This window comes from Gigantopelta aegis, chromosome 4 (genome assembly GCF_016097555.1).
Source record: "Gigantopelta aegis isolate Gae_Host chromosome 4, Gae_host_genome, whole genome shotgun sequence".
Lineage (NCBI taxonomy): Eukaryota > Metazoa > Mollusca > Gastropoda > Neomphalida > Peltospiridae > Gigantopelta > Gigantopelta aegis.
In genome coordinates this window covers 50496867-50524693 of record NC_054702.1, presented here as the reverse complement: position 1 = coordinate 50524693, position 27827 = coordinate 50496867, and the positions used below count along the sequence as shown (strand labels likewise).

Here is a 27827-nt window from a genome sequence, read left to right as displayed (position 1 = left end):
CTGCAAATTTTTACATTTTGCAAGGGATCTTTTATATGCACCATCCCACAGACAGGAACGCCTTTGACCAGTTGTGGGGCACTGATTTGAACCAGAGAAAAAACCCAATCTGTTGAATGGATCCACTGAGATGGTTCAATCCTGAAACACAAGCATCTCAAGCAAGCACTCGACCGACTGAGCTAAATAAATCCCATCCCTTTGAGGGTACTTCAACTTCAGTGAGGTGTGCATTCCTAGCAGATCTAGTGTCGTATTTTGGGTTAAAAAATCGAGGTTAATGTTATTAAAGTGTATAGCTATTTTAAATAAAACTGTTAACAGAACCTTTAAAGGATTAAATAATTTCCCCATTATCATGAATTTTGTGGGTCGAGAGCTACAAGGTTCTATGTGCACAAACCGTCATTTTGAGAAATCACAGCTTGACTTTTTGAGTAGCCATAACTATTATTGTGAACTTACTAGCACTCAATAAAACAATAAACAACCCAAAGTCTAAAATAGTTTGTAAAAGAAAACCTAAAAATAATAATCACCATTAAATATGATTTTTATTGATTTAAAAAATTGGTTAGGACTTGTAACTCTGGAAACATACCAGGCAATGGGCTGTCATATACTGCAAGTTCTTTCAATGCTAATTTTACTCTGTGCTGTCTCTGGCAGTTCTATAACTACACATAACTAAAGCTAGTTATAACAAATATATAATTATCTAACAAATACAGGTTAGGTCTTAAATGTGCATTTCAGGTAGATTGCTTTAAACTATTATTTTTACTTCATTCACCCCTACGGGTCCAGATAAAATTCTACATGTACTCTCTTCATCCACATTAAAAAAAAAAAAAAATGGTATGGTGTTCCAGAAAACATATTTCTAAGCCTTATAAGCATACGATACATGCTACAATTTTAGTTGGCGTAAAATAGCTTCAAAGCACTCCGGTCAGTAATATGTATACATGGAGAACCTAAAATGTTTGGTCTACTTGTTCATCAGGTCTGGAGCCTAAGGGAGAAGTTACACCACAAAGGAAGAAACATCCTTTGGGATTCTCATAATCACAAAATACAACTTTAATCAGCTGAATGATATGACACGTGATAGTCTGTTGTCAATTTTTTAGGATGTGTTTTTTATTTTCTAGAATATTATACTCCTTTTCTAATGATTTCTCATGTGGAATTATTTTAAACACTGGGCTCAATCCCTGTTTGTGTGTCTATTTCTAGTTCCAGTCACTGCTCCACGACTAGTATATCAAAGGCTGTGGTATGTGCTATCCTGTCTATGGGATGGTACATATAAAAGATCCCTTACTGCTAATGGAGAAATGTGGGTTTCTTCTCTAAAAATGTCAGAATTACCAAATGTGTGACATCCAATAGCTGATGATTAATAAATCAATGTGCTCTACTGGTGTCTTTAAAGAAAAAACCCTTTTCCAACGCATCACTAATTTTAATGACGGACTTTAAAAGTATTGTTTGTTTTTCTTTGAGGTACTTGCTATTCAGGATCAGCTTACTTTCTTACAATCTTCCTATCATTTTCAACCCCACCCCCATGTCAAAAGGTTGCTTAAACGTACCTGTACTTGTTATTTGTTTGTTTTGTCAAAAACAGAATCATTTAAAAATTTCCAGAATATTTATTCAAAACATGGTACAATTCATTATTACAAAGATATAATACAGATCAACAACAAATGTCTTGCATGGTATACAGTGAAGCATCTGTAAAAACCTTCCAAGTGGCTTGGCTTATTATGTGTTGAAATACACATTTACATATTTATACATATACTTTTATTTTCTCGACTTTCTTTTGACTTTCTTTTGCCTCTCGGTAAATGCAAGCATTTTGATTAATGGACACACTGCTTAAATCTTACATCTGTTAATCTGTTTTCAAAGTGAAAAAAAAAAAATGTTACTTACATTTGTGTATTTTAAAAACTATTATCATATTATTGACCCATAGGTCAAAGGGTTAAAACATTTAGGAAATGTTCCTTAAACAATATCATTTTAAAATATGATTCAAACTGCACTTCAGAGCTATTCCATTATTGGTCATGGTTGGTATAAGTGCAGATGGTACGTCAATATTTTATTTGTATATCTGGTGAAGCTACTGCAGTTCTTGTGCATAGTGCATATGTTATATTTAGTGATTAGTATTTACAAAAATTGCCATACATTTCATCAATTCTGGGATAGCCCTATTCCAATTCCAGCTTTAATGATGCCAATTTCATACTTTTAAAGAATTCAAAAGCTACAAGCTTCAGATCATAATAAACCATGAACTGAATTTGAATAAATAAAATATCTTGTGACACAATAACTTTAACAAAACACAACAATGAGACATCTACTATTGTTAAACAATTTGAACTTGCCACTACACTATTTAACTATCCCACCTGAATATTCAGTCTTGGAAGCAAACTATTAACAGAATTTCAAGATGCAATGAGACATTTCATAAACGGTAGTTAACAAATGCAGTGGTCAACTCTGTTAACAAGAAGAATTGGAATTAAGCCAAAACATCCTAGAAATTTTAACTGGGATTAATGAACATAATTCTACGCTTTTCAATTTATATCACATTAACAATATAAATAAAATTAAAATTTTGTCACAAACATTCATTGATTCAGTAACCATACATCCATCATATAATACCTCTATAGGAGCCAATAACTATTTAAGTTTATGTTCATGGACAACATTCCAGGATTTGTAGCCTATGCTTGATACAAACTATATCCAATGAATAAATATGCATCGAGTAGCAAAATACAATGGTTATTGTGCCTGACTAACTTAAACGTTGATTAGCTTTACTAGCTTCCTTGGAAATATGTTTTGTCGATGAACTTGATTAGTTTTAATATCAAGACCTTTTAATACACACAGGACTAAAATGTATTTACTCAAGATAGGAAATTGTTTAAATGGTCTAGTACACAAAGCTATCTTAGTCTGTAACTGCACTTCACAAGAACAACATCCAATTGTCAATGGCAGAATATTGCCATTTCTCTTTAACGTAGCTGGATGAGTGAAAAAAAAACTACCAGGGAGTAGAAATCACTGACACCATCTTACAACAAAACAGGCTAGGCCAATGTTACAAAGCTGGTCTTTGAAGCTGGCGACCTTGGTTATGAAACAGAACTTTAACGAAAGGTTCCTTCAACACCTCACTTCAGTCAATTTCATCATATACTTCCTCCTCCACACCATTTGCATCCTTTGTTGTCGCATCACTTTCAAGGTCTGCAGCATTTGGCACCCACAGCCCAGAATCAATGCACCTTTTCATGTGGCGCTCTGCCTCCTCTTTGGGTAATTCTACAATTGTCTTTTTCAACAGCTCCAGATCTTTACTTTCAAAACATGCTTTTAGACACTACGAAAGAGAAATGCAGATTTTAATTTTAAAATAATCTTACTTTGTTTCAAATCATCACTTTTAACAAGTGGAGTAAGTAGTAAATCTAAATTTATAAATGTGTTAATGGTAACAAATGGGGATGTGTATTATGAGAATATTTGTATAGTGATAAGGGTTTCTTGTATCATGATATATATCATAATATATTATTTAAAGCAGCAGAAACCAATTTGAAGGAATGCATGTAACAAAATAAAGAAAATACAGATACATGTTGCAGTTTATTAATTAAAACATAAAATACATGCTGTGTTACACAGAAGAAATACATCTAACAGCTGGTAAAAATCATCAGCTATTGCTTACAGTAACTCTTATTTGAGCTTAAACCAGGTCGTCTTCAAAAGCCAAGTGTTGTATTCTGTACTGACTGGTAAGCACAGCTGGCTTTTTCAGTGTCTGAAGTAACATCCCCTATCAGTTACTGATTTGGAAGAATGATTATGTCTCTTGTATAATGGCACAGCTGATTACTGGTAATAACAGCATAGTTAACATTTAACAAGAAAGCAATATATTTTTTTAAAACACTGTCAAATGCATTTGTAAACTAACAACTTGAATATTAATATTAATTTTAATGTTTGATATTGTTATAGTAGTGATATGCAAATATAAATCAGAACTCAAAATCTTAAACCACCCTGAATGTTTCCAGATTTAAGTTATTGTGAAGTCGAGTAGTTAAATGTCTTTCATAAAATCAAGCAAATGGTTTGGATACAGCATAGATACAAATTTTGTTCTTCACATTTTCATGTTGGTGGATCAAAAAAGGAAGACAATTAATAGGTTCCCATTAATTTTGTTTATTTAATGATAGTTAAATTTCCTTTACATTTATTACAACATAGCGTCATCTCATTGGTCCAGAAGTAGCAACAGGAGTTGTTCAATTCTCGATGAACGTAAAAATTGTGTCATCAAGGAACATCATTTGATATGAGCAAGAGTCTTACTGAGCGTTGTTGTTTATGGACCAAAAATAATTCAAAATAAAGTATGAACATTTAGTGTTATTATTAGAAAGACTTACTATGATTCAAATTTAATTATAAGTACTGTCTGTTATTTCTTTTACGTTCATAAGGATATGAACAAAAAAAAATCATCCGCAAACATAATTCACACAGTTTGCTGAAAAAGAAATGGCAGACAATCCTTAATTGATATGTCTGTTATTTCTTTCCCATTCATCTGGGTATGGACAAAACAATAATCATCTGCAAACTTATATTTCTATTCATACGTGTATATTATGGAGAAGGCCTAGTAAGTCGTATAACTTGTGCTTAATCCATTTGCTCTTTTAAAAAGCAATAAAATATGTTTCACAATCAATCAACTTATGTTTGCGGATGATTTTTTTTTTTTTTATACCCTGATGAACCCTGATGAATGTAAAATAAATAAGAGACAATCCTCCTGAACTCACATCAGGCAATGACTCAAGAACTTCTACTGGATCCAATCCACCAGGTCCCAGTCTCTTCTTTCTTTCCTCCTGAATAAAAATTCAATTATAGTGAACCTTTTACTTGGCATGCTTTATCACACATTATCACACAAAATTATAATTTACTGAACCATATTTAGTCCGACATAACATAAGGACAACACATACATATATATGTTCGTGCTACTTTTAGGTGATAAATACACTTTGTTATTAACCAAATTCCTCAACTTTCCATCACTTTTTCTTATCACAATGTTTCATACTTGTAAACTGCTTGTTTATTATTGTGATACTTCAAAAACACATAAAATTCAATATTCTATTACAGTCACTTTAACGGCCTGAAAAATTCTGTTCACAAAATTCATGAATTTTTACAAGTACAGGAATTCCAACATGTTTTATTTACTTAAAAGTCATTTTAAACTTTTGATACAATGTATTTTTCAACCCAACAATGAAATACAAATACAGTCAAACATGGTTATTTCGATGATTAAAGGACCACACCAAATAATTCAAAATAATGGTGGATGATCACAATAAACTTGAGAGTAGTTTTGGGTACAAATTATGCCATAAGACACTTTCTGGAGCTCAAGATATCCATGTTTGGCTGTGTATACAGGAACATTTTGTTAAAACAAAATTTGATTAGCAACATTTCTGGTCAACTGAAAATTGATTAGCAACGACTGTTTAATGTTTAATATTGCATAGTGATCTCTCAATCTACCGTGACGCGATACTGAACAAAATGTTCTGTCGTATATAACATAAGATCTAAAAACTTTGACTCTAAAATTTAATGATGTAAGTAATACGAACCTCTTCATATTCTCTGACAGCTTCATCTATCCTAGCTTGTGCTCTTGTTTCAACTCGTTCTCTGAAGGCAGTCAGTTCATCGTTAAATGCATCCATATACTGTTTCTCTCCCAGCTTGATTCTAGAATAAATTAATATATATATATATATATATATATATATAGTAATATATTTGTTATCACTATTGGACATAAAGTGCTCAACACAATGTTAGTGGAGCAGGTACACTAAATTTTTAGTATTCACTAATAACTCATTACTCGGAGTTTCAGGCTCCTCGCCTTCATCAGATGAGTGTTTATAATTGTGACAGTTAAGGTGACGTCACGCTGTGTGTACGCGGCGGTGCGCTCCTGACGTCATGGCACGTCAGTCGTGAGACTCTCGGCTTGTTGCTGTGGCGGCATTTTGATATGAGTTCTGTCCTTTTGTTGAGTAGCTTGTCTCCTTTTTCAAATAGTATTGAGAGCTTCTCCTCGATGCACAGGTTGCATTGTCCCGAGCTGCGTTTCCGTGTGTCCGATTTCCTGACGCTTTCCCAATTGATGTGATAGGCGGTTTTTTTTCGTTTGAGTTCCCAGATGTATTTTGACAGTTCTGTCTCTTTTTCATAGCGTTCATATTTGAAAGATTTAGTGTGGTTGTTAAACCTCTCCTTGAATGTACCTCCAGCAAGACCTATGTATGATCTGACAGTCTTACCAGATGCCACGTTTGCCCGGTATACGAGGGAGCTAGTTTGGCAGTTATTCAAAGATCTTGGCCTAAAGATCACCATCCAGACCAACCTGAAAATAGTCAACTATCTGGACACCACCATGAACCTTGAAACTGACTCCCACAAACCCTACAGGAAACCCAACAACGAACCCGTTTACATCAACGTCAGCTCAAACCACCCACCCGCAATCACGAAGCAAATACCAAAATCAATCGGCAAACGAATTTCCCTTCTGTCTTCCCATGAAGACTACTTCGCGGAAGCTGCACTAGGGTACAACAAAGCGCTGAGGGCAAGTGGCTACACAGTAAACATCCAATACGACCCGCCTAAACATAGAGAACAACCAGACACAAAGAAAAGGAAAAGACCCCAGAAAAATCACATGGTTCAACCCCCCATTCAGCAAGAATGTGAAGACAAACGTCGGTAGCGTGTTCATCAAATTGATATCCAAGCATTTCCCAAGTAATCACAAGTACCACACATTGTTCAACAGAAACAACCTGAAAATCAGCTACAGCTGCATGAAAAAACTTCGGAGCAATAATCAAAAGCCACAACACGAAAATCACCCAGAGCTCAACCGATCCCGCACAAAAAAAAAGTCTTGTAACTGCAGACAGAAGAACGAATGCCCCCTGAACGGCAACTGCCAAACTAGCTCCCTCGTATACCGGGCAAACGTGGCATCTGGTAAGACTGTCAGATCATACATAGGTCTTGCTGGAGGTACATTCAAGGAGAGGTTTAACAACCACACTAAATCTTTCAAATATGAACGCTATGAAAAAGAGACAGAACTGTCAAAATACATCTGGGAACTCAAACGAAAAAAACCCGCCTATCACATCAATTGGGAAATCGTCAGGAAATCGGACACACGGAAACGCAGCTCGGGACAATGCAACCTGTGCATCGAGGAGAAGCTCTCAATACTATTTGAAAAAGGAGACAAGCTACTCAACAATAGGACAGAACTCATATCAAAATGCCGCCACAGCAACAAGCCGAGAGTCTCACGACTGACGTGCCATGACGTCAGGAGCGCACCGCCGCGTACACACAGCGTGACGTCACCTTAACTGTCACAATTATAAACACTCATCTGATGAAGGCGAGGAGCCTGAAACTCCGAGTAATGAGTTATTAGTGAATACTAAAAATTTAGTATATATATATATATATATATCGACATCCCAAACTGTGTTCACCTAATGACAAAACACAAATTCGATATTTACAGAAATACTATTCTACATTTTTCACCTATGATACGTGAAACAAAATAGATTGCAATCAATTATCGTAAAAAATCAACAATTAATACGTCAAACAAATCCATTCTAGTAAAGAAAAGTGAAGCACCCTCCAGTAAACAGGAAAGAGTGGAACATTTCTAACTGTGCAGGCGCATGCTTTTCAAAAAGGCAGGTCTTGACCTTAGCGGTAGCCCGAGGTATTTTACCTACCAAGTTCTCACTCTGACTACCAGTTGTTTAACCCTGGTAGTCCGTTTGGCTACCAAATGTTTTTGCATGTCCAGTCACTCAACAATCAACAAGATGTTTAATTCATCGGTGTCTGAAATTCCAACTTTCATGTGTGCGCTTCTCTGCTGCCACGAGTCGCTGTAATGTTACTTGTTCCCCTCATCTGACCCACAGGTGGCGGTTGCGCAATATGATTTAGTGAAATAAAGGAGTATATTTGCAAGTGGTAGGATTTGTTTAACATAGTGTACTAATACAAATAATTTGATGTAATTCAGTGGCCAGATATACAGGGTTCGTAAGGGTCATGGAAAGTCATGGAATTTTCATTTGGGTCATGGGTTATCTATTCAGTCATTTATGACAATCAACAACATGGCCCGTTTTGACACCTACTTATAACTAATGCCTTGTATGATCAAGACTAATTGCCGCCAGCTGAAGTCTAAACTAAACCATAACTCAATCATTTTTTTTTTTTTCAGTTGACAGTGTCAAGGTTGGGGAGCCTTGAATCATCGCCGTACAAAAATACATGTATATATTCATACCTTCTAGTTACATACATTAGAATTTGTTAAAAACAATACATAAATGTGAATACAATAATGGTTTTGATCTGAGGGGGACGGGGAGAGAGAGAATGGACAGATGAAATGAATGGGGAAAAAAAGAGGAAAGATAAACAGAAACTAAAAAAGAGAGAAAGAAGCATGTATTATTTACTCATATTGTAGATTAAGATTGGTTTTCTGGTTCTACTGAATTTTTTGTATATTCAAGCAAGACAGATTTTCCTTTAGGTTAACACAATGTGCAGTTATGAGATTGAAGAAAGTATCAATTAATTCTCCGATTTTCAAGCAAAAAGATTCAACCATTTCTCCCAATGTTCATTAAATCTGTCATACTGGCAATTTTTTAAGTAAATACATCTTTCTATTTGGAATTTAGTTTTCAGGATATTTTCAATGGCCTTTTTGTGCAAACTTTGTTTAAGTATTTTCATGTTGTAAATGTAATATTTTTTATCGACAGTTATCCAGTTTACTACGTATTTTAGATCACCATCTGTCATTCCAAACATAACTACATTTTTGCTTAGTGGGATGCAAAGACCAGTTTTTTCAAAAATCCATTTTTTAACTGCTTCCCGAAGGTTTCTTACTTCAATGCAGTCGTAAAAAAGGTGTTGCAATGTCTCCAGTTCATTATTACAAAAAGAGCATTTGTTTGAATCAACATAATGTATCATATGAAGAAAAGTATTAGTAGCCAGAATTCTATGTAACAGTCTGTATTGAAACCACCTTAAAGTTGTATCTTTTAAACAATAGAAAGGTAGAGCATAGTATTTTTCCCACATACAACAGTCGGATGTCAATCCTTTGTTTGCATATTTTATCTGTGACTTTGGAGTTATGTTTTTTTTTATTCAACATATTGTACAGATCTTTACATCCTGCATTTGTGTTCAGTAGTATTTTCATTTTGAAAGGTAAAATTGGAATTTTAACAGATGTGAATGTTTTGTCATTAATATTGTTTAATGAACGTAGGAAAGATTTTACAGCATTTACTAATGATGGATAATTTAAAAAATTAGTTTTTATGTCATATTTTCTTCTAAACGTTTCAAATACCAAAATATTCCCTTCATTGTCAAGTACCGGTATGTCGTTTATGAAAATTATTCCTTTTTTTTATATATTCATTATATAGAAACAGTTTGTAACTTTTTAAGATGTTGGTATTATACCAAATATTCAGTCCTTGTATATCTTCTGTCGTTTTTAGACTTTGTTTTTCTTGTAATAATACCCACCTGAATAATACATCTTTCCAGAAACTGTTTTTGATCTTTTCTTTTTTAAATATAATGAAATAGTCCCCATATATAATTAGGTCCCTTGTACTTAAACCAGTAGTAGATTGAAATAGGTTGACCCATTTATTATTATTTAGAAAGTCTTCTTATCCATGATATTTTTAAGGATGTCATTACATGTTGTATATCTGGCCTTTTTATACCCCCATATTTATAATCTTGAGTTAATATTTCTCGTTTTATTTTTTCTGGTTTATTTTGCCAAATAAATTGGAAAAATATTTTATTTAAATTATTTATAATTGTTTTTGATGGATTTGGTAATGACATTAGTAGATACGTAATTTTTGGTATTAATAAAGTTTTAACAATTGTAACTCTTCCTAGGACAGTCAGTTTTCTAAATGACCACAGTTTGATCTTAGAGCCAAAATTACATGCTATAATATCTTTTAAATTTATAGGAAAGTTAATACCGAGCAAAGTAAACTGGTTTTCACCCCATTCCAATTTCCAACGTGTATGGTGATAGACATCTTTACAATATTTTTTGCAACCTATCCAGATGGCTTTTGACTTTAATTTTAAACCGGAGATCTCAGAATAGTAATCAAGTACTGTCATTGTATTGTACAGACTCAGGAGATCCATCAAGAGTGAAAGTAGTATCATCGACATATTGAGAAATTAGATATTCTTCACCTTTAATAGTAATGCCTTTGATATTTGTTTTATTCCTAACCAGAATAGTGAGAATTTCAGCACAAATTAGAAAAATATATGGCGACAGGGGGTCACCTTGTCTGCAACCTCTTTCTAATTTGAAAGTTTCTGATAAATAACCATTTTGTAATGCACTGGACATTGAATTTTTGTTAAATGTTTTAATCCAGCTCTTTATTGAACTTTTAAAATTAAATATATCTAATGCTTTTTCGATAAAGGACCAAGATAGAGAATCAAAAGCTTTTTCGAAGTCCACAAGTATTAACAGACCAGGTATATTGTATGTATTAGTGTATTGCATTATATCATATATCAATCGTATGTTTTCTCCAATATATCTTCCTTTAATAAAACCTCCATAACTCAATCATGGTTTATTTCCTTCTGGGCTACCAATGCAAATTGTCAGATTGCTTACAAAATTAATATCTATTATTGTGTTAAAGAAATGTACAAATTGACAAATGTTTTCAATGTTAAAAATATTAATCTTTCTTACAAATTATTTTTAATTAAATCTCTCATCGTTTACTATTGCTTTGCATGATAACCTTGCTCAAAATGACATCTGATCTTGCCACATGATAACACAAACACATGGCGATCCCCTGGCTGGGATAAGTGGCTTTCAGCATTTACAAGTTCATTGTTATCAACATAAACCATGATTGTTTTGGAATAAAGACAAGTTTTGTTATGATTCTTCAAAATGACACCTATTGAAGATGGTTACAGCCATTTTAAGTATTAAAATATGTGACATCAATCTTCAGAATTGTTCGATTAGCAGACAGTTCTAAATGTGAAAACCGTTTGAAGTGATTCAATAATAGTTTGTAAGCCTTCATTACAAGATTAGGCCTAAACAAATTTAATAATAATAATAAAAATACTATTGTGTGTTTCTGGAATCATACCAAACAAGTTACTGTAGGTAGAATAGGTCGGGTTTTTGGTGGTGGTTGTTAAATAATTTTTTCACACCATATTTACCCCTCCATTGAGGCCATCCTTTAAAATATTTTGTTTTGTCCATTTCTGACCAGTAGGTTTAAATGTGGATAGGTAGGTATGGATTATTATTTTTTTGTTTTTTGTCTTGCTCCATACATATAATGCCACACGAGACACTTCATTCTGTCACATATTAATGTCGCAGTTTTAAATATTTCCTCCAGATTCTGTTTTATGATTTAAACTAAAACCTTTATTGTCCATTAAAGGCTATCATGTAGTTTTAATAAGTGTATATTTCACAGTAGGCCTATAATGCTCATGATTTATAAAAACCCACCCTAAAACAACATGTTTAAATAAAAATAAATGATTTTTCTTTTTCTCTGGGTTTTTTTTAAAAGTTACATGTATGGGGATACCAATTTTTATTGAGGGCTACTAGATTTTACAACCTGGTACCCCGGTGGGATACCACTGAAACAACCTAAGAGGCCGGAAAAGGTATCATACCGTGCATGTGCGGTTTGTCATTTTCCATTTTTGGCCTTGTTTATTTGGCATGTGTAAAGTCATGTGACATGCACCAAATGTTCATTCATCATCCTTCATTTTAAGTCAATTTCTACGAGTCATGTGGACCCAGTATCAGTAATGTTAAGGAATAAACAAAAACGACGTAGTAAAATTAATGGTTTTAGGGGTTTGTGAAGTTTTTTATTTAGATACTCAACTGTCTGAACTTTACTGTTAATGAAAATGTTCTAGAACTGTGAAGAAAAACTTCACAAATGAACGACAAGCAGATGACAACAAATCAGATGTTGACTGCATGAACCGAGCACGAGAAAATAAACTGAATGGAGTTGGAAGCATAACACAGTTAGGGACGTCGACGTTATATGCACATTTTATATATATTATGCTGACCAAAACATATTTGGTTTATTGGGTTGGAAATTGTCAATTTTCAAAAGCACAACAAAAAGAAGGCTAAGTAAATAAATTAATTTTCAAATTAGCATTTGTGGAAACATGATCAAAATTAATATATATGTATTTTTCGCCTGACATCACACAATTTGACATACTATACACTGTATACAGTGCATTCCTCAATGACCATGGATCCATTTTTGGCAAATGGTAACTTCAATCAGTACACATAAAATGTTTTATCTACCATATAAAGGTTCCTCTTTGGTTGTTAGGAAAAGTCCAGAGGAACAATGGGATTATATCTGAAACATGGATTACCATTTTGCCAAAACACATTTTTTATTATTGTATTTTTATGAACAGACAACAAAACTCACTTAACTCTGTGCTGTCAAACTTTCATACTAGTCTTCTAATTTTATTAATAAAACAATTTAACCTTCAGACTACTGCAGGTGAGATATTTCACCTGACGTCACACAAGTCGACATACTCAATCTAATTAAAATTAGCTCCACTATTACATGTGGATCTAACAGCAGCCAGTTGGAGCTCATGTCCACCAATCAAAACCTTACTTGCAGAATCATGCCAGTGATTTAAAAATAATTTGAAAACATTCTGAATTATCCTGAGGGTATACATCATGTTTCGTGTGAATTACGAATGCCGTAAAACATGTCTTATTTTATAAAATAAATAATTTGTAATGTAAAACTGAAGACTGATTTAGTTGGGTTTTTTGTTTATAAATAAATAAATAATTTTTAATGTAAAATTGAAGACTGATAACCCATCCAGTATGTATTGGTATGGTTCGCTGTACTGCGGCCACTAAAATAGACTCACCCGATATTTTTAGAATTTGTATGCTCCCAAATAACATTACAAAAGGCGAAGTGTGATTGGTCAATATTTAAATTATTATTTACAGACGAAATGTTACCTGGACATTGGAGACTACGCAGTGTTGTTAGCAATCTGATTAAAAGTAGTTCTACTGGTCTCAATAAGGCATTCGTAATTCACATAAAACATATCATATACCCTCAGGATAATTCGGAATATTTTCAAATTATTTTCAAATCACTGGCATGATTCTGCAAGTAAGGCTTTGATTGGTGGACATGAGCTCCAACTGGCTGCTGTTAGATCCACATGTAATAGTGGAGCTAATTTTAATTAGATTATTCCACTGGATACAGTGCATTCCTCAATTCATATTTCCCACCATTCTCTACACGACACTCACCGGAAATAATAATACCATATATGAAACAGATTATTTGACAGTATGGCAGCTTTAGTTTTTTGTTTTTCAATGGAAAATACATGGCAATTTTGAGTTGAAAAGGTGGTTTTCAGCAAGTATTTTCCGTTAACAATGACAGCACATCGCAGTCAGTTTGAGAAATCGACAGCTGATTGCGACAGCTAAATTGATAATAAAATCGTTTTACCAACAATAAAAATCTCCAAATATTGGGATATGAATCATTCATTTTAAAAACAAAATGTCTAAGAAAGGAATACCTTGAGAAAAATGCTGCAACACAACTGCGCGGATCTCGTTCCAGTGACTTGGCTAGTTCAAGAATAAACTGCATCACAATTACTTGGTGAGAGACATGCTCCATCAAGTCTTTTTTCTGAAAACAATGTCAAACAATATTTTGAAACACAAACTAGGTAATACTAAAAGCAAAGTAGAGTATGTTCATGTATAGTCAGATTAAAAAAATATAATAATAATTATTATAATCTTATTTTTTAGTTAAAGCCGCGCTTGCGGTGGGTCCTACCGACAATAAAATGGGCGGAGCTTCAAGCCAGAGATAATGATCACGTGATCTAAGTCTAGCGACAAGGTCACAGTCTATGAGTTATAATTAAACAAATACACGTGGCCTCAGAGAAAGAAAGCTGTACTCACGCAACGTTAGAATGAAGAACCACATTCCCGTTTTTTTTTCATTTTTTTCATTTAGATTAGAAATAAATATGATCTACAACAGAATCCCAAATATCTCGTGCAAAGTTGCGAGTCTTCGGTTTTAGATTTTTTTTACCAACTGTTCTGCGTGGACAACGCCGATCTTCATAAAATGTCACCGAGGTAAAATCGCGACCAATGTTTTCATTCCAGTCTAAGATGGCTAGGTTACTTCTTCGTTTATATTCCTTGTCAGAGAAGGAAATGCGTTTGTCATGGTATACCAAACAAGCATTGTTGAATGATTCCACATAGTGTGTATCGACACATGTGACGTAGTCTTCCGGTGTTTTGTATATGACAAGTCGCTTGATTGCGCAATCGAAAAGTTTTGATAGCGATCGGGTCTCGCAATATGATTTTGCTGGGCTCGTAGTTTTTATCAGTTTTGCATCTTGATTCAGGCAAACAGTTATCGTGTATATTTTGATAATGTAAAACTATATCGTCAAGAAGACTTCTGTTTTTCTGACGATCCACCACAATATTTCATGGTGTAATAACAATGCGTTTTCACCGATGCCGCTTTGTCAGACAATTCACCGTGCCATTTCACAGCATGGAACTTAACAGGGCCAGTGCAGACTTTTTTCATTTCTTTACTAATTCCCTTTGTTGCATGCCATGTGTCATTTGCGTTAGTAACACCAACACGGTTTTCTGACAAGTATTTATTTATGGTGACATTTCGGTCGTGTCCGTGGATGTTGACATTGATTCCACATTTATCAAAGTAGTCGTATAATTTCTTTACACCGAATGTCTCATGTCTTTGGCTTACTGGATCGTCATCTTTGGAGACGACTGCCAGTCCTATGACCTTTTTTGTTTCAAATCCAATGGCAACCATGTCAGAATGCCGTGCATTTTTTCGCCACCCATGCCTTGCGTCTGTCAATATCGTAATTCCTTTGAAGTCAGAATTAATATCAGAACATTGAAGTGTTGTGATAGCCGTTTCTTCGTCAACAGCATCTTTAATAGATTGATCAGCGATGTTATTTGTTTTGCAGCAGTATAAATCTAAAAATCTACTGACGAAAGTCTCTGATAACTGACCAAATCCTGCAGATGTGACAAAACGTTCATACTGTGAATATCGCAAACCAGACACAAAAAGTGCATGCAAGATGCGAAAATTTGCGAGGAATGATCCACCCGGCAAACGAGGTGATGTGTCCACTTTCATGCTGTGTTGATTCTCACAGTGCAACGAAATTTTTCCTGTGTGCCCTGAGTATTCTATGGTTTCAATTTCCATGTGTTTCGAACATTCATGGGCATGCACCCGTAATCCGACACAAAGGTTTTGTATTGCCGATTCTGTAATGAGACACATCTTTTCTGTACTCTGTTCCTTTGGACATGGTAAATATGTTGAAAATTTGTGAGCGGTTCCCAAACCATCTGCATCGGTGTTGCTTGGTGGCAATGCATGTTGTTGAAGATAAAAATCAAAAACCTTGTGTAGAATTGTGCTGTTGCTTGTATTTGAAACCCTGTCATCCAATAATAGTTTTGCGCGATCTATTTTGTTGAAGAGCAAAGTTTTGTCATCATTAGATTGGGCATAGAATCGAATATTTCCTGTCACCAGAGGAACATCTTTTAATTTTCTTCGTTTATTTTTTATTCGCATCTCATCACCCTCATCTGACTTTCTTTTCTTTCTTCCGAATTCTTGTCTATTTTCGTCTTTTATATGCTGCATTTTCGATCTTTAAATAAGAAAGCTTCTAATTCGGAATATGTTCACATTGAAGAAACGTGTTGATTATTTTAAAAAAGGCGCCACAAATACAGGTTGGTGTAAATATTTAGTTTAGTCCATTTTTCTAAAGGGCAAATTTTCTTATCTACTAACAAGATACATATGAGAAAACGACAATATTATTTTATTTAATAATGCACAGTGAAATTAAACGTAGTATATATACATGCATATATTTGTTTTTATTACGACACTGAACTCACATTATTCGAGTCAGAATATAAGATAACGGAAGAGAGTTTTAGTAGCTTTGTCTCCTTTACAGCGGAATGTCGCACATTCCTGGTAATTAAATTATCGGGGTTATTGTTTTAGTTTCCATCAAAAGTGCGCCAACGTTTGCTGACAAATCATGAGTGAAAAAAGGGAATTATGTTTTAAAATAACCAAGGATCAAGCGGAAGCTCTATTGGCATTCTGTCACTTTAGCGATTTTGATTTAGACAATGATGTTATAAAAAATGCTCACTTTGAAGAAGCGTCGGACGCGCACCGGTTGACAGCACCGGACCGGATTGCTAAAAATACCTGTTCTGGCTCTCGGGAAGGGTCGCAGAGAATTCTCGAACAAAGTGATGGACACGGCAGAACATCGGCCAGACAACACAGCACACCTACTGACGATGAATGTTCATCTTGTTTTTGTGTGCCATGTGTCACGTCCGATAGACAGAATTGGTTAGGAAATGGCGCCGCACCCCATATTCGTAATGCTGGTTTACGGAAAGAACGTTATAAAAAAATTCTGGAAAATGTTGTCTCGCCGAGGCGCATGGCTTGATGCCCGATATCAACAGAGCAAAATGCGATCTTTAGATAGAGGTACCACCCAGGAAAATGTCTGGACACTGAGAGAAATGATGCCGCACTGTGTTCTGTCGTTGGTCATGTCATTATACCCAAACCCCGATGGTATATCGTATATGGGGCATAAGTGACAATAAACGGTAAGTAGACACCTGTAAAGGCATTATTATTAAATGTATTTTGCAAATAACACGTTTGCTACCTTGCAAGTGAGGGGCAAAAATACTATTATTCCACGTGGCCCGTTCCACGTGCGCCTTGTTATGGTTGTCATGTGACATAAACAAGCTACGTCACATGTCCATATACGACTATTCAATTCTACGCTTCGGAGTTATAAGTTCCAGTTTACCTCTAATTACAATAGCTTTGTATAGAAATTAAAAGCATTCTTTATTTCTCTTGCATTTATCTACAAGCGGATCAAATTTGGAGTTATAATATGTTCTAATTGTTCCATAAATATTAAAAATGTACCCCCAATAAAGCTGTGTCTTCAAACTGTCAAACTTTCAAACATTTTGGATTTAAGCTCCGCCCACTCCTATTTATATCGACGGCGCCGGTTTAACTACATAATACCTTTTGCACAGTGTTGATACCTAGATATTTTGCCTAAAAGATCTGCTAAAATATGTTTTCATCGTGGGAGTGCAGGCCCTTGTAAAAAGATTATACAAATCATGTATTTGGGTGGAAAACTAAAGTAATTTTTTTTTCTTCTTGACATAGTGACTTCGTGGTGGTCAAATGCTAAAAAGTGGTGGGTATTTTTTTTTTTTTTTTTTGTGTTCTTTTAAATCCACCCAACTCCCCTCTTAAATGTATGAAACATCTTTCACTTCATTTTTGATTTTTTTTTCATATGGTGGTGAATTAGCTGGATACCTTCCTGGATTGATGAGGTTAACTAAAGATCCAGCAACTTTTGTGTCTTACAGTCTGCAAAATGTAGTGATTAAAGATTAACCGTACAATAAAATTATGAACTATGAGCAATAAGCTTTATTGTAAAGTTAAAATGGACTGGTTTGAATTCTCTGGACCAGCTTTGGTCCATCGACTGGTGGTTGAGACACCCTGTGTGCTTACCTCCTCAATGACAAGGTCAACGCACCACAGAACAAGGTAATTGCAGGTCTCGTCACACACGAGGTGTGGATTATCGGTCAAGTACTGCTGACTGTCTTCGTAACGTCGCATCATGCCGTACTTCTTTATCTGGTCTTTGTACTTATTTGTGAATGTTCGCTACAACAAAATTGTTAAAGAACAGTAGCACAGACAACAAGAGCGCCATCTAGTACAAGTTACACTTATATATGTTTTAGAGGAAATGCTGGTTAATGGACACATTAAAAAAAAAAAATTATAGCTTATTAAACAAGATGGTATATTAAATTGCTTGAAGATAAAAAATGTCCAAGTTGTGAAACTGGTAAAATTGAAAGAACAGCTCTACGCGTGACTTAATTGCCATACACGACATGCTAGTCTTCATTTAAATGATATGCCAGATATTCACCAGACAAAAAAAACCCAGGTTTACTCCACAAAATCTTGAACAATACCTGTTTTTCAGCCTTATCTTCGTCAGTTTCTGGTTTGGGTGCTGGTTTTGGTTTATTGATTATCTAAAATACAACATGAACAGAAAACAAATGAAAGAGAACTAAGGAGAATTAAAGAATCTACACATGTTCATCCACATAAATTCTTCCAGTAAAACAAAATAACAAAATATTTGGACTATGACACAAAGACAGCTGTATCATAAATAGCTTATTTTAACTTTTTAAAATTTAAATTTTAGTACTTTTTATAAAATGGACTGAATGATTGTGCACAGAATGACTTAATAATTACAAGCATATCACTGAATAACAATAATTATCCTCATAGAATGACTAATAACTACTCATATATGTGTAAATCATATATGTTATTTCATGTTTTGATACACACTAATATATGGATTAAAGTGTATTGTGGCATGTTATCTATTATAACTTGTTTTTGTAATTTTAGTCTAAAAATGGCATTGTGAGGACTTGAAGGGGTATGCATACCGTCCTAGACATTCCTTCGTGACAAATTGTATCAATATTCCATGGAGTAAGCTGAAAGAAAAGAAGAAATGATCTCAGTCATTGATTTTTAACCACACCATATTTTCAACTCTTTTTTAATCTTGATATCTAACACAAAAGTCCACTTTTCACCCTTGTGTTTTATTATTAAGTCATTAATGCCAGTATTTCAACACATTGATCACTTGCAAAAAATATGCAATATATATTTTCTGAAAGTGTACAATAAAATATAATGTTAAAGAAATACCTTTTCCTCCTTCTTAAGATCTTCTTCTTTTTTTAAGAACTCTTTTTCTTGAAGCTCGAGTTCTGAGAGTTCGATTTTTAATTTCTCCATGTCAGCAGGTTTGCTCTGAAAACAAAATGGCCATATATTTTCTGCTTTGTTCTTAAATTTTATTACCATAATGCATATCAAAAATTATTACATGTCTACATTTTGAAAACTGGTATGGCTAAATGATGCAAGTTTCCTTAAATAGCCTCTCATATCAAAGTTAATAGATTTTGGTGGATTTCAGGTGCTAGTCAGAATCAAGAGGTTTTAAGCATGAATGTCATTTAAACAAGTTCAGACCTAAACACATTACATGTATATACATGATGCAATTCACTGTTAACAGCCTTTTTACAGTCATATAACATGTAATTTTGTTTTGCCAGTAGAACTTGAAGGAAAGACTGAAGGATCTAAAAATATTATACAGGTTTATATTTGTTTACACTTCTTTCTTTCTTTCTGAGTAACTACATGTGAGTCTATGTTTTCCTTGTACAAACAGGTATTTCAACACTTCAATGTCAGTTTAGACTGAATACACATCAAACTGTCATTAATGCAGTTTATTTCTAGGTACAAGTCCATACCTCTGCTTCCTTTATTTTTTGCTTCATGTCATTTTTCCTTGTTTGGTAGCTAAAAAAGATGAGGATTAGGAGTACTGGTATGTCAACAATATACATGTAGTCATGAACTACAATATTAGGGAACAGTTTGTTCAGTATCGCGTTGTGATTCGCTACCCATATTTCAGAGATCGTTACACAATTTTAAAACATTAAATAGTTGCTAATCAATTTTCAGTTGACTAGAAATATTGTTAATCAATTTTCAGTTGATTAGAAATATCGCTAATCAAGATTTAAAAAACAAAATGTTCCCTGAATATGTATAATAACAAACATTTTAGACAGACACTACTTATTAGAAGGAAACAAAATAATAAACATTATTTATTATATTAAAGATGTTAAGAAAATATCAAGAATCTGCAATTGTTAATATCAGAACTTCAAAATGCACCTGCTTTGATGAACAACTAAGTACAGTAAATCAAGAAATAATATGTGCATATACATTCCACATTGTTCACATCCAACCTCATCACGAAATTATAAGCATTATTTGATGACACATAGTACACACTGCAGGTGCCAATAATAGTTATTCATAAAATTAACATGCTGTGAACATGCAGCACTGACACATACTACTGTAAAATAATTGATAACATGTAGCATTAACACATGAATAATTTATCATAATAACCTCTGTTTTGCTTGCAGAAGTTCCTCCTTTTTCTTCTTCTGCTGTTCCATTCTCTCTACTCGAGCCTGGTGTCTCCATCTGAACAAACTGCCCGTGTCAATGTTTGGATGTGTGTCATCCTCATCATCAGAAACCTGCATCACACTCATTAACATTATTATTATGTCAAAGCTTGGAAATAAAGGAAAACTTTGGGAGATACATTTAAGGATGACTTATGTTACTGAATAGGACAGTTACTCCAGGACTCAAATTTCACTGCGGCCATGTTGCAAATTGCTGCAGTGCCCCACTTATATGCTCCAATGCCCCGGAAATTAAACAAAGTTCCATGGCCAAACTGGCAGTGGTTTATTTTGAATGTCAGTAATTGGTCAGGCCAAATACAAAATTATGTGTGGTTCTGGTTAACCGACCGACCCTAATTTTCCCCCATTTTCCCCAACACAAAACGTTTTTCCCACCTACTAATCTTCAAAACAGTGAAAGCATGCAGCATTTGTTTGAAAATGTTACTTTATTGCTCTTTGCCAAAACTGTATGAAGTGTTTCAATAATATTTTGTAACCCTTCATTAAGAGATTAGGCCTAAACAAATTTAATAATAATAAAAACAATATTGTGTGTTTCTGGAATCGTACCAAACAAGCTACTGTAGGTAGAATAGGTAATTTTTTTGGTGGTTGTTGTTAGATTTGTGTTTTTTCATATCATATTTACCCACACCCTCCTTTGAGCCATCCTTAAAAAAAAAATTGTCCATTTGCGACCAGTGTTTCAACTGTGGGAAGGTAGGTAGGGATTTTTTTTAAAAATTTTTGCTCCATACATATAATACCACATATGAGACACTTCATTCTGTCACATATTAATGTCATAGTTTTGAATATTTCCCCCAGATTCTGTTTAATGATTTAAACAAAAAACTTTATGGTTCATTAAGGGCTATCATGCACTTTTAATAAGTGTATATTTCAAAGTAGGCCAAAATGCTCATGATTTACAAAAACCACCCTAAAATAAAAATAAATGATTTTGCTTTTTCTGCTTTTTTTAAAGTTATGGGGCGACCAATTTTTACTGAGGGCTACTACATTTTATAACTACCACTGAAAAAACCTAAGATCAAGGCCTGACCATTTTTCATCCAAAGTGATGGAAATAAAGGTGTCATTTTGTTGGATTCCTTTATATATGTACAGGTATATGTATCATTAACGTCCCTAACTGCGTTATGCTCCCAACTCCGTAATCAACATTATATATTTGTTGTCATCTGCAGCTTATCATTCATTTGTAAGGTTTTTCTTCACGAATCTCAGTTCGAAAACAATTTCATTAACAATAAAGTCCACACAAGTTAGTATCTACATACAAAACTTCCACACAAGTTAGTATCTACATATAAAACTTTACAAATGTACACCTAAAACCATTAATTTTACTACGTCGTTTTTGTTTATTCCTTAAAATTACCAGTATCAGGTCCACTTGAATTGTAGAAATTGACTTAAGGCCTGGTGCAAATAAGACTCAATTTTCTTGTCTCCAGTATATTTCAGCTTCTGAAAATGACTATTAATGTGATATTGATGGTTCTTTGTTGTCAGTTAATTTGTATGTACCCAATTGATACATGTTTCAAATTTCAGACAAATCACACTAACGAAAGTAAAGATACCTAGCAACAAAGTTGACAAAATCTGTGAAAAACGGTTACTTTTTGCGTGACAAGCATATTTTATAAAAACTACAATTATGTGCAAATTAAAATAACACATTTCCTTAAGTGAATATGATATATGCTTACATAGAGTAATTACTGCAAAAATCAATGAAATCGGTCAATAAATAAGATTTCTGTGGTACATTTTCTAAAATTGGGTAATTGTCTCCAAAAAATACTTTTTTCCCAGTTTACTTGTTTCTGCATGAATAGAAATTGAGATAAATCAGTTATTTGTGTCTAATATGACTAATTTCATAACAAATGTAGTGATAATGTAAATAACTAGTGTAGTTTATCCTTTCTATGCTTGTCACTCTCTCTACTCGTTTCCTTTGGTAGCATGTAACACCTGTCCCAACCATAACGGTGGTGGTTCTTCCTTATATATTGTTGTGTAGAATACTATATAGTTATACTATTCATCCAGTTCTCTTGCACACATTTCTGTAACCCATTATTATTATTTTCTCATACAGTGGGCTTAATTCTCAAAGACAGTTCCAGACTAAGGACTAAAAACAAGTGGTGTCCCAACCATAACGCTTCTGTTCCAACCATAACGGCAACAATATAGATTATTTTTTTAGCAATAATATCACTTTACATGTCTCTAAAACCTACCAAATTTAATAGCAGTGAATGTTTTAAGCATGTTTTTATATCATAAGAAGATTATAATGTACCAATCCATTGTAATTAAATATTTGTTGGAATACAAAAAAAAATTTGGTTACTTAAATGTAATTAAAGAAGATATCATTTACAACCGACAGATGCTAACAGAGTAAATGCTTTGTAAATTATATAAGTTATATAAGAAGTGCCTAAATATAAGGGAATTTACAAAGAAAACATGAAATAAAAGTCACAATTAAATATATATAAACATAATGTGGTTGCCATTATGGTTGGACAATTATGCATTGGAGTGGGTTTTTATGGATAATCATAGATTAAATGGACACTGTTGGTGTTTGATTGAGTAGTTAATCTGTTTTATACGTCATGTGCACATGCATTACAAGTATGTGGGTATCCAATACACATTTAGATTTATTGACAAAGTTCAGTTTATGTTCAATCATTCGTAAACATTTTCATTGAAAGTACCAACTATTTCCTGTATGAAAGTTAATGCATTCTAAAATTCATTCAAATGAGGTACCAAACATTATTTAGTGAATAATATGTGTATATGCTACAAAACACGGATTGTGAACAATTCTTTTGCAGCTACAGTTTGTTTATTATTGAGTCCCAACCATAACGGTCCAGGGTAATGCTAAGGATGTGGGCATTTGAGTGGCAATGTATGGCTAATCATAGATTAAATGGACACTAAGTACATAATTGAATAACTTTGAATTATTTTTATGTTGTCCGGGTATTTAGTTCTGTGAAAGTTTAATTGTTTTTCATTTGACATTTTGGAAGGTGTTCAAAATGTCACAGTTCTTTGAAATAACACTTCTATGATCACATTTATGTGAGTTTTTAGGAAGCTAAGATTGTTTTAAATGATTATCATATGAATGTATTATATGTTTTTATGATAACAGTAATAAAATGTCAACTATTAAATGTTAATTTGTTAAAATTAATTGCTATTGTAAAGCATGTGTCCCAACCATAACGGTGAAATCCTGTTCAGAGTGAAATATTCAAGAGCTTATATTCATGCACTTACAAGAGATATCGTCTTCAAATTTTCAGGAAGTTAAGTAAGCATGTCCAGAATTATAGTTAAGACATTTTCACTAATCTAAATATGTGCCTTGTTATTTAAAAAAAAAATCCATAATTCCATTTTCTGAAAATACATATAATTTTCTATGTAAAATGTCAATATTTTTTTATCAGCAACCATTTATAGATGTATAGATGTTTATAAATTGCATTAGGTCCATACCAACATATCAACACTTAAAAACCTTGAAGATAATAAATAAAACTTGTATTATTAACTGGTCAGAATATTACAATGAAATTATGAAAAGGTGTCCATTGTATTCAAAACAGATACAAATTTTCCTAGTTCTATACATCTTAGTCACAAAATTATTTTTGTCATCAAAATATATACTATTCCCCTGTTGAAATTGCTGAAAATCGGACTATTTGTTAAAACAGAATTTTTGGTCAAATGTCACACTTTATTTGCACCAGGCCTTAAAATGGAGGAAGCTGAATTAACATTCAGTGTGTATCACATGATCTCACAAGTGCCAGATCAACAAGGCCAAATCATTAAAAAAAATTATGATTTTAAGGCCCCTTTTGTTAGAATTTGTTTTCAATTATTATACCTGATATTATGCAACCGTTATGCTACATTTTTTGTGCCTCTACTGTAGTGAATAGTATAGTAGACATAATCCATTCGTAAAAATTGTAAATAATTTTGAATGTATAAATTGTGTTAATTTAGCATCAATTCATTAGAAAATTTATATTTTACAAATTATTCACTGTTAGCAATGGGTCTTGCTAAAATGCGGACCGGACCAGAACGCATGACAAACTGAAGTTTTCCTTTAAAAATAATATTGAACAAGTGTTCGTCGACTGTGCATAGTTAAGAAACATATACTTTATCATGTGATGGCTTTAAAAATTAAAAATGACGAACCACTCATGCACTGAAAGGTAATTTTTTCCAAATGCATGTGCCTAAATGCAGTTAGAAACTACCACCGTTTCTTGTTTACTGGATTGTGTTACACTTCTGTTTACTAGAATGGATTTGTTTTATGTCCCTGTTGTTGATTTTGTTTTTTCATTTAAGAATTGACCGCAATTATTTTTTGGTTCATGCAAGTATGAACCGAAAAAACGATGTGCACATTGTATGAGCCTGCGTAGAGGGTCATACAAAAGTGTGCACATCGTTTTTTCGGTTCATACTTGCATGAACCAAAAAATAATTGCGGTCAAATCTTATAATTAAATTTATATGCATACTTTAACAATACATAACTGAATTTATTTTGTTTAGCTTTAAATATGCCTGTAGTATTGTTTGTGTAAACTTCATTGATACTTATGTTGCGTAAGAATGCGAACGTTCATTCACTATCATTTGAATCAGGTGATTTTTTTGTAAATGACGTCATTTCCTCCAGCTGCTGTGCATTTTTACGGATCGTTTAGTTATATTGGAAGGAATTGTCCTATTCGTGTTTAGTTTATATTTCATGAAAATGAACGAAGAGAACGTGTCTAACATTTATGCTGTTGGTGGAACCATTTAATTTTCGCCAACAGCTGTAGGGGGACCAGACAACTCGGACCGGGGGACAACTCGGCCCAGACATCTCGGCCACGGGGCCGAGTTATTAGACTGATAGACGGGGCATGCTGTGACACATTATATGCGTGTTAAGTATGATAGTTGGCCATGTCGTAGTGTCGAAGTATTGTACTATAGTAACAATAATGCATTATACTGATAGATACCGCTAACTATATGGTCACCATTAAGAATGACAATTGTGTATGTCATAGGCGCATATCGTAGTGTCGGATGGGTTTCTAGAAGTATTGTACTATAGAAATAACGCAAAAGACATCATTTGCCAAATTCCCACATTAAATACATACGCACATGTATGTACGCAAAAAAACCAACAGAACACATATACATAAATAGTTATAATAAAAAAATAAAACACCAATCACCAAAAGAACATAGAAATAAAACGTCCAACAAAAGTCAGTGTTGTTACAACGATAAATAACTTTTGTATGTTTTTTCTGGGATCATCTCCAATGTTTAGGTTACCGACTGTAGAACAAAAACAAATTATTTGAACAGCGGAAACTATCTTCAAAGATAAATGGATCAGCAATTTATCAATTTAACAAAAAACTAATTCTTTTATTTCTGTGAGAATACTTTAATTTAAAAAACAACACTTGTTCAAAAATATTGTTCAACAATAGACAAGATTGTCCATGTGCCGGGTTGTCTCAGAACTCTGGGCCGAGCTGTCTCGACGTGGGCCGAGTTGTCCTCCGGGCCGAGTTGTCTGGCATTCCAGCTGTAGAACATCGCTTACAGGTAAGTTACAGAAGTGAAGTTTCCTACATGATTTCTTTGGCCACCGACCGAGTCTCATGTCATGATTAGGTTGGGTTTTTTGTGTGTGTGGGTTTTTTTTTAAAATCAATGCGTATATAATATATATCTACATCGTATCGTATAGATCTTTTGTAGCTTTCATGTGTGTTTTCTTCAAAAGATCTAAATATGATTGCCAGAATAATCCGGCTTGTTTTACAAAAGTAGTGCGAGTCAGTATGGGGGGGGGGGGTAGTAGGCGTGGCTTACATTTTTCCGGTTCATCGAGATATGAACGAAAAAAAGTAAGCACCTCTGGACCAATCAGATTGCCGTAAAGTGTATAGATGCAAAAAAAATTAATTATTAACAATTTAACCGATTGGAATATATTTTATTTCTGGTACGGCAACTGAAAATTATAGAATATTCTTTCTGTAAGTGTTGTGTTCGTGTTTTTCTTGTTAGCGGAACGCATTTTGGGACATCGATGGTATAGGGAAAGACCACTAGGTTGATACACCTTTAAGTTTAAGAATTTTCAAACAATAACATGCAGTTGTTGACATGTTCATGGGAGGTTGGTGGTGTCATACTACCTACATTAAACCTACCTAAATATAGTGATTACCGGACAAATAAAGGTAGCATACAGATTTAAATAAATTACATGAAAAAAAAAAAGTCACTGCGAATGTGACAGCACTTTTCTCAGAAGTTCCAGAATGTTCGTTAAATCGTAAAATCAAGAAAAGTAAAATAGTTTTACATTAACTTAATAAATATATTAAAGCATGACGCAAACGTAGACCATTCCAAAACCATGTCAAATACACATGTGTAGATAATTTTACCTCTATGTGATCCCACTTGCTGTAATTTATTGACATTGTTCCAAACAAGAAAAAATAGAAAGAAAACGAAATCAGGAAGTATACACCGGATGTCGATCGTTCTGTGTTGCAGTACGAGAGTAGTCAGAGCTATGAAATGACAAACTTTCGGTCTGGAGGGGGGTTTTGGGGTTGTTTTTTTAAAGGTGTGGTCTGAAATTGAATAATGATGGTTAACTGTAAATAAACTGCACGAATTTGTCTTTGCACCCGCACCATGTTTTTTTAAATTATTATTACTGATGCATTCCATCCTAGCTAACTAAGGTAAGTCAACTAGGGTTCCAGAAGCAAAGACATGCAGGAAAACCGATACCCAACTATCCAGATAGACACCACAGCATCGTAAAGGTCTAAAATTAACGAGCTACTCTCGATTCACTAATATCAAAACCTATATTAGCTCGGCCATTTACCTTTCGACCGACTGTTCAAAATTGCGCCAAATTCCCTCAATCAAAATTGCGCACCCTTATCTCTTTGGCATCTAACTGCTCCATTCAAATTCC

At 33.8% G+C, this 27827-nt stretch overlaps 1 protein-coding gene across 1 annotated transcript; it reads right to left on the bottom strand.

Annotated features, from left to right (window-relative positions):
- Window positions 1–1642: 1642 nt before the first annotated feature.
- On the bottom strand, window positions 1643–27383 carry LOC121370681 (hsp90 co-chaperone Cdc37-like). Its single transcript, XM_041496081.1, has 11 exons — window positions 27280–27383; window positions 20637–20770; window positions 19955–20003; window positions 19335–19439; window positions 19064–19114; window positions 18566–18628; window positions 18087–18245; window positions 13957–14072; window positions 5763–5883; window positions 4911–4979; window positions 1643–3430 (listed from the first exon to the last, which is right to left on the bottom strand). Exons 1-11 carry the CDS (start codon window positions 27313–27315, stop codon window positions 3227–3229), a joined length of 1107 nt encoding a protein of 368 aa, XP_041352015.1. The 5' UTR covers window positions 27316–27383; the 3' UTR covers window positions 1643–3226.
- Window positions 27384–27827: the final 444 nt, after the last annotated feature.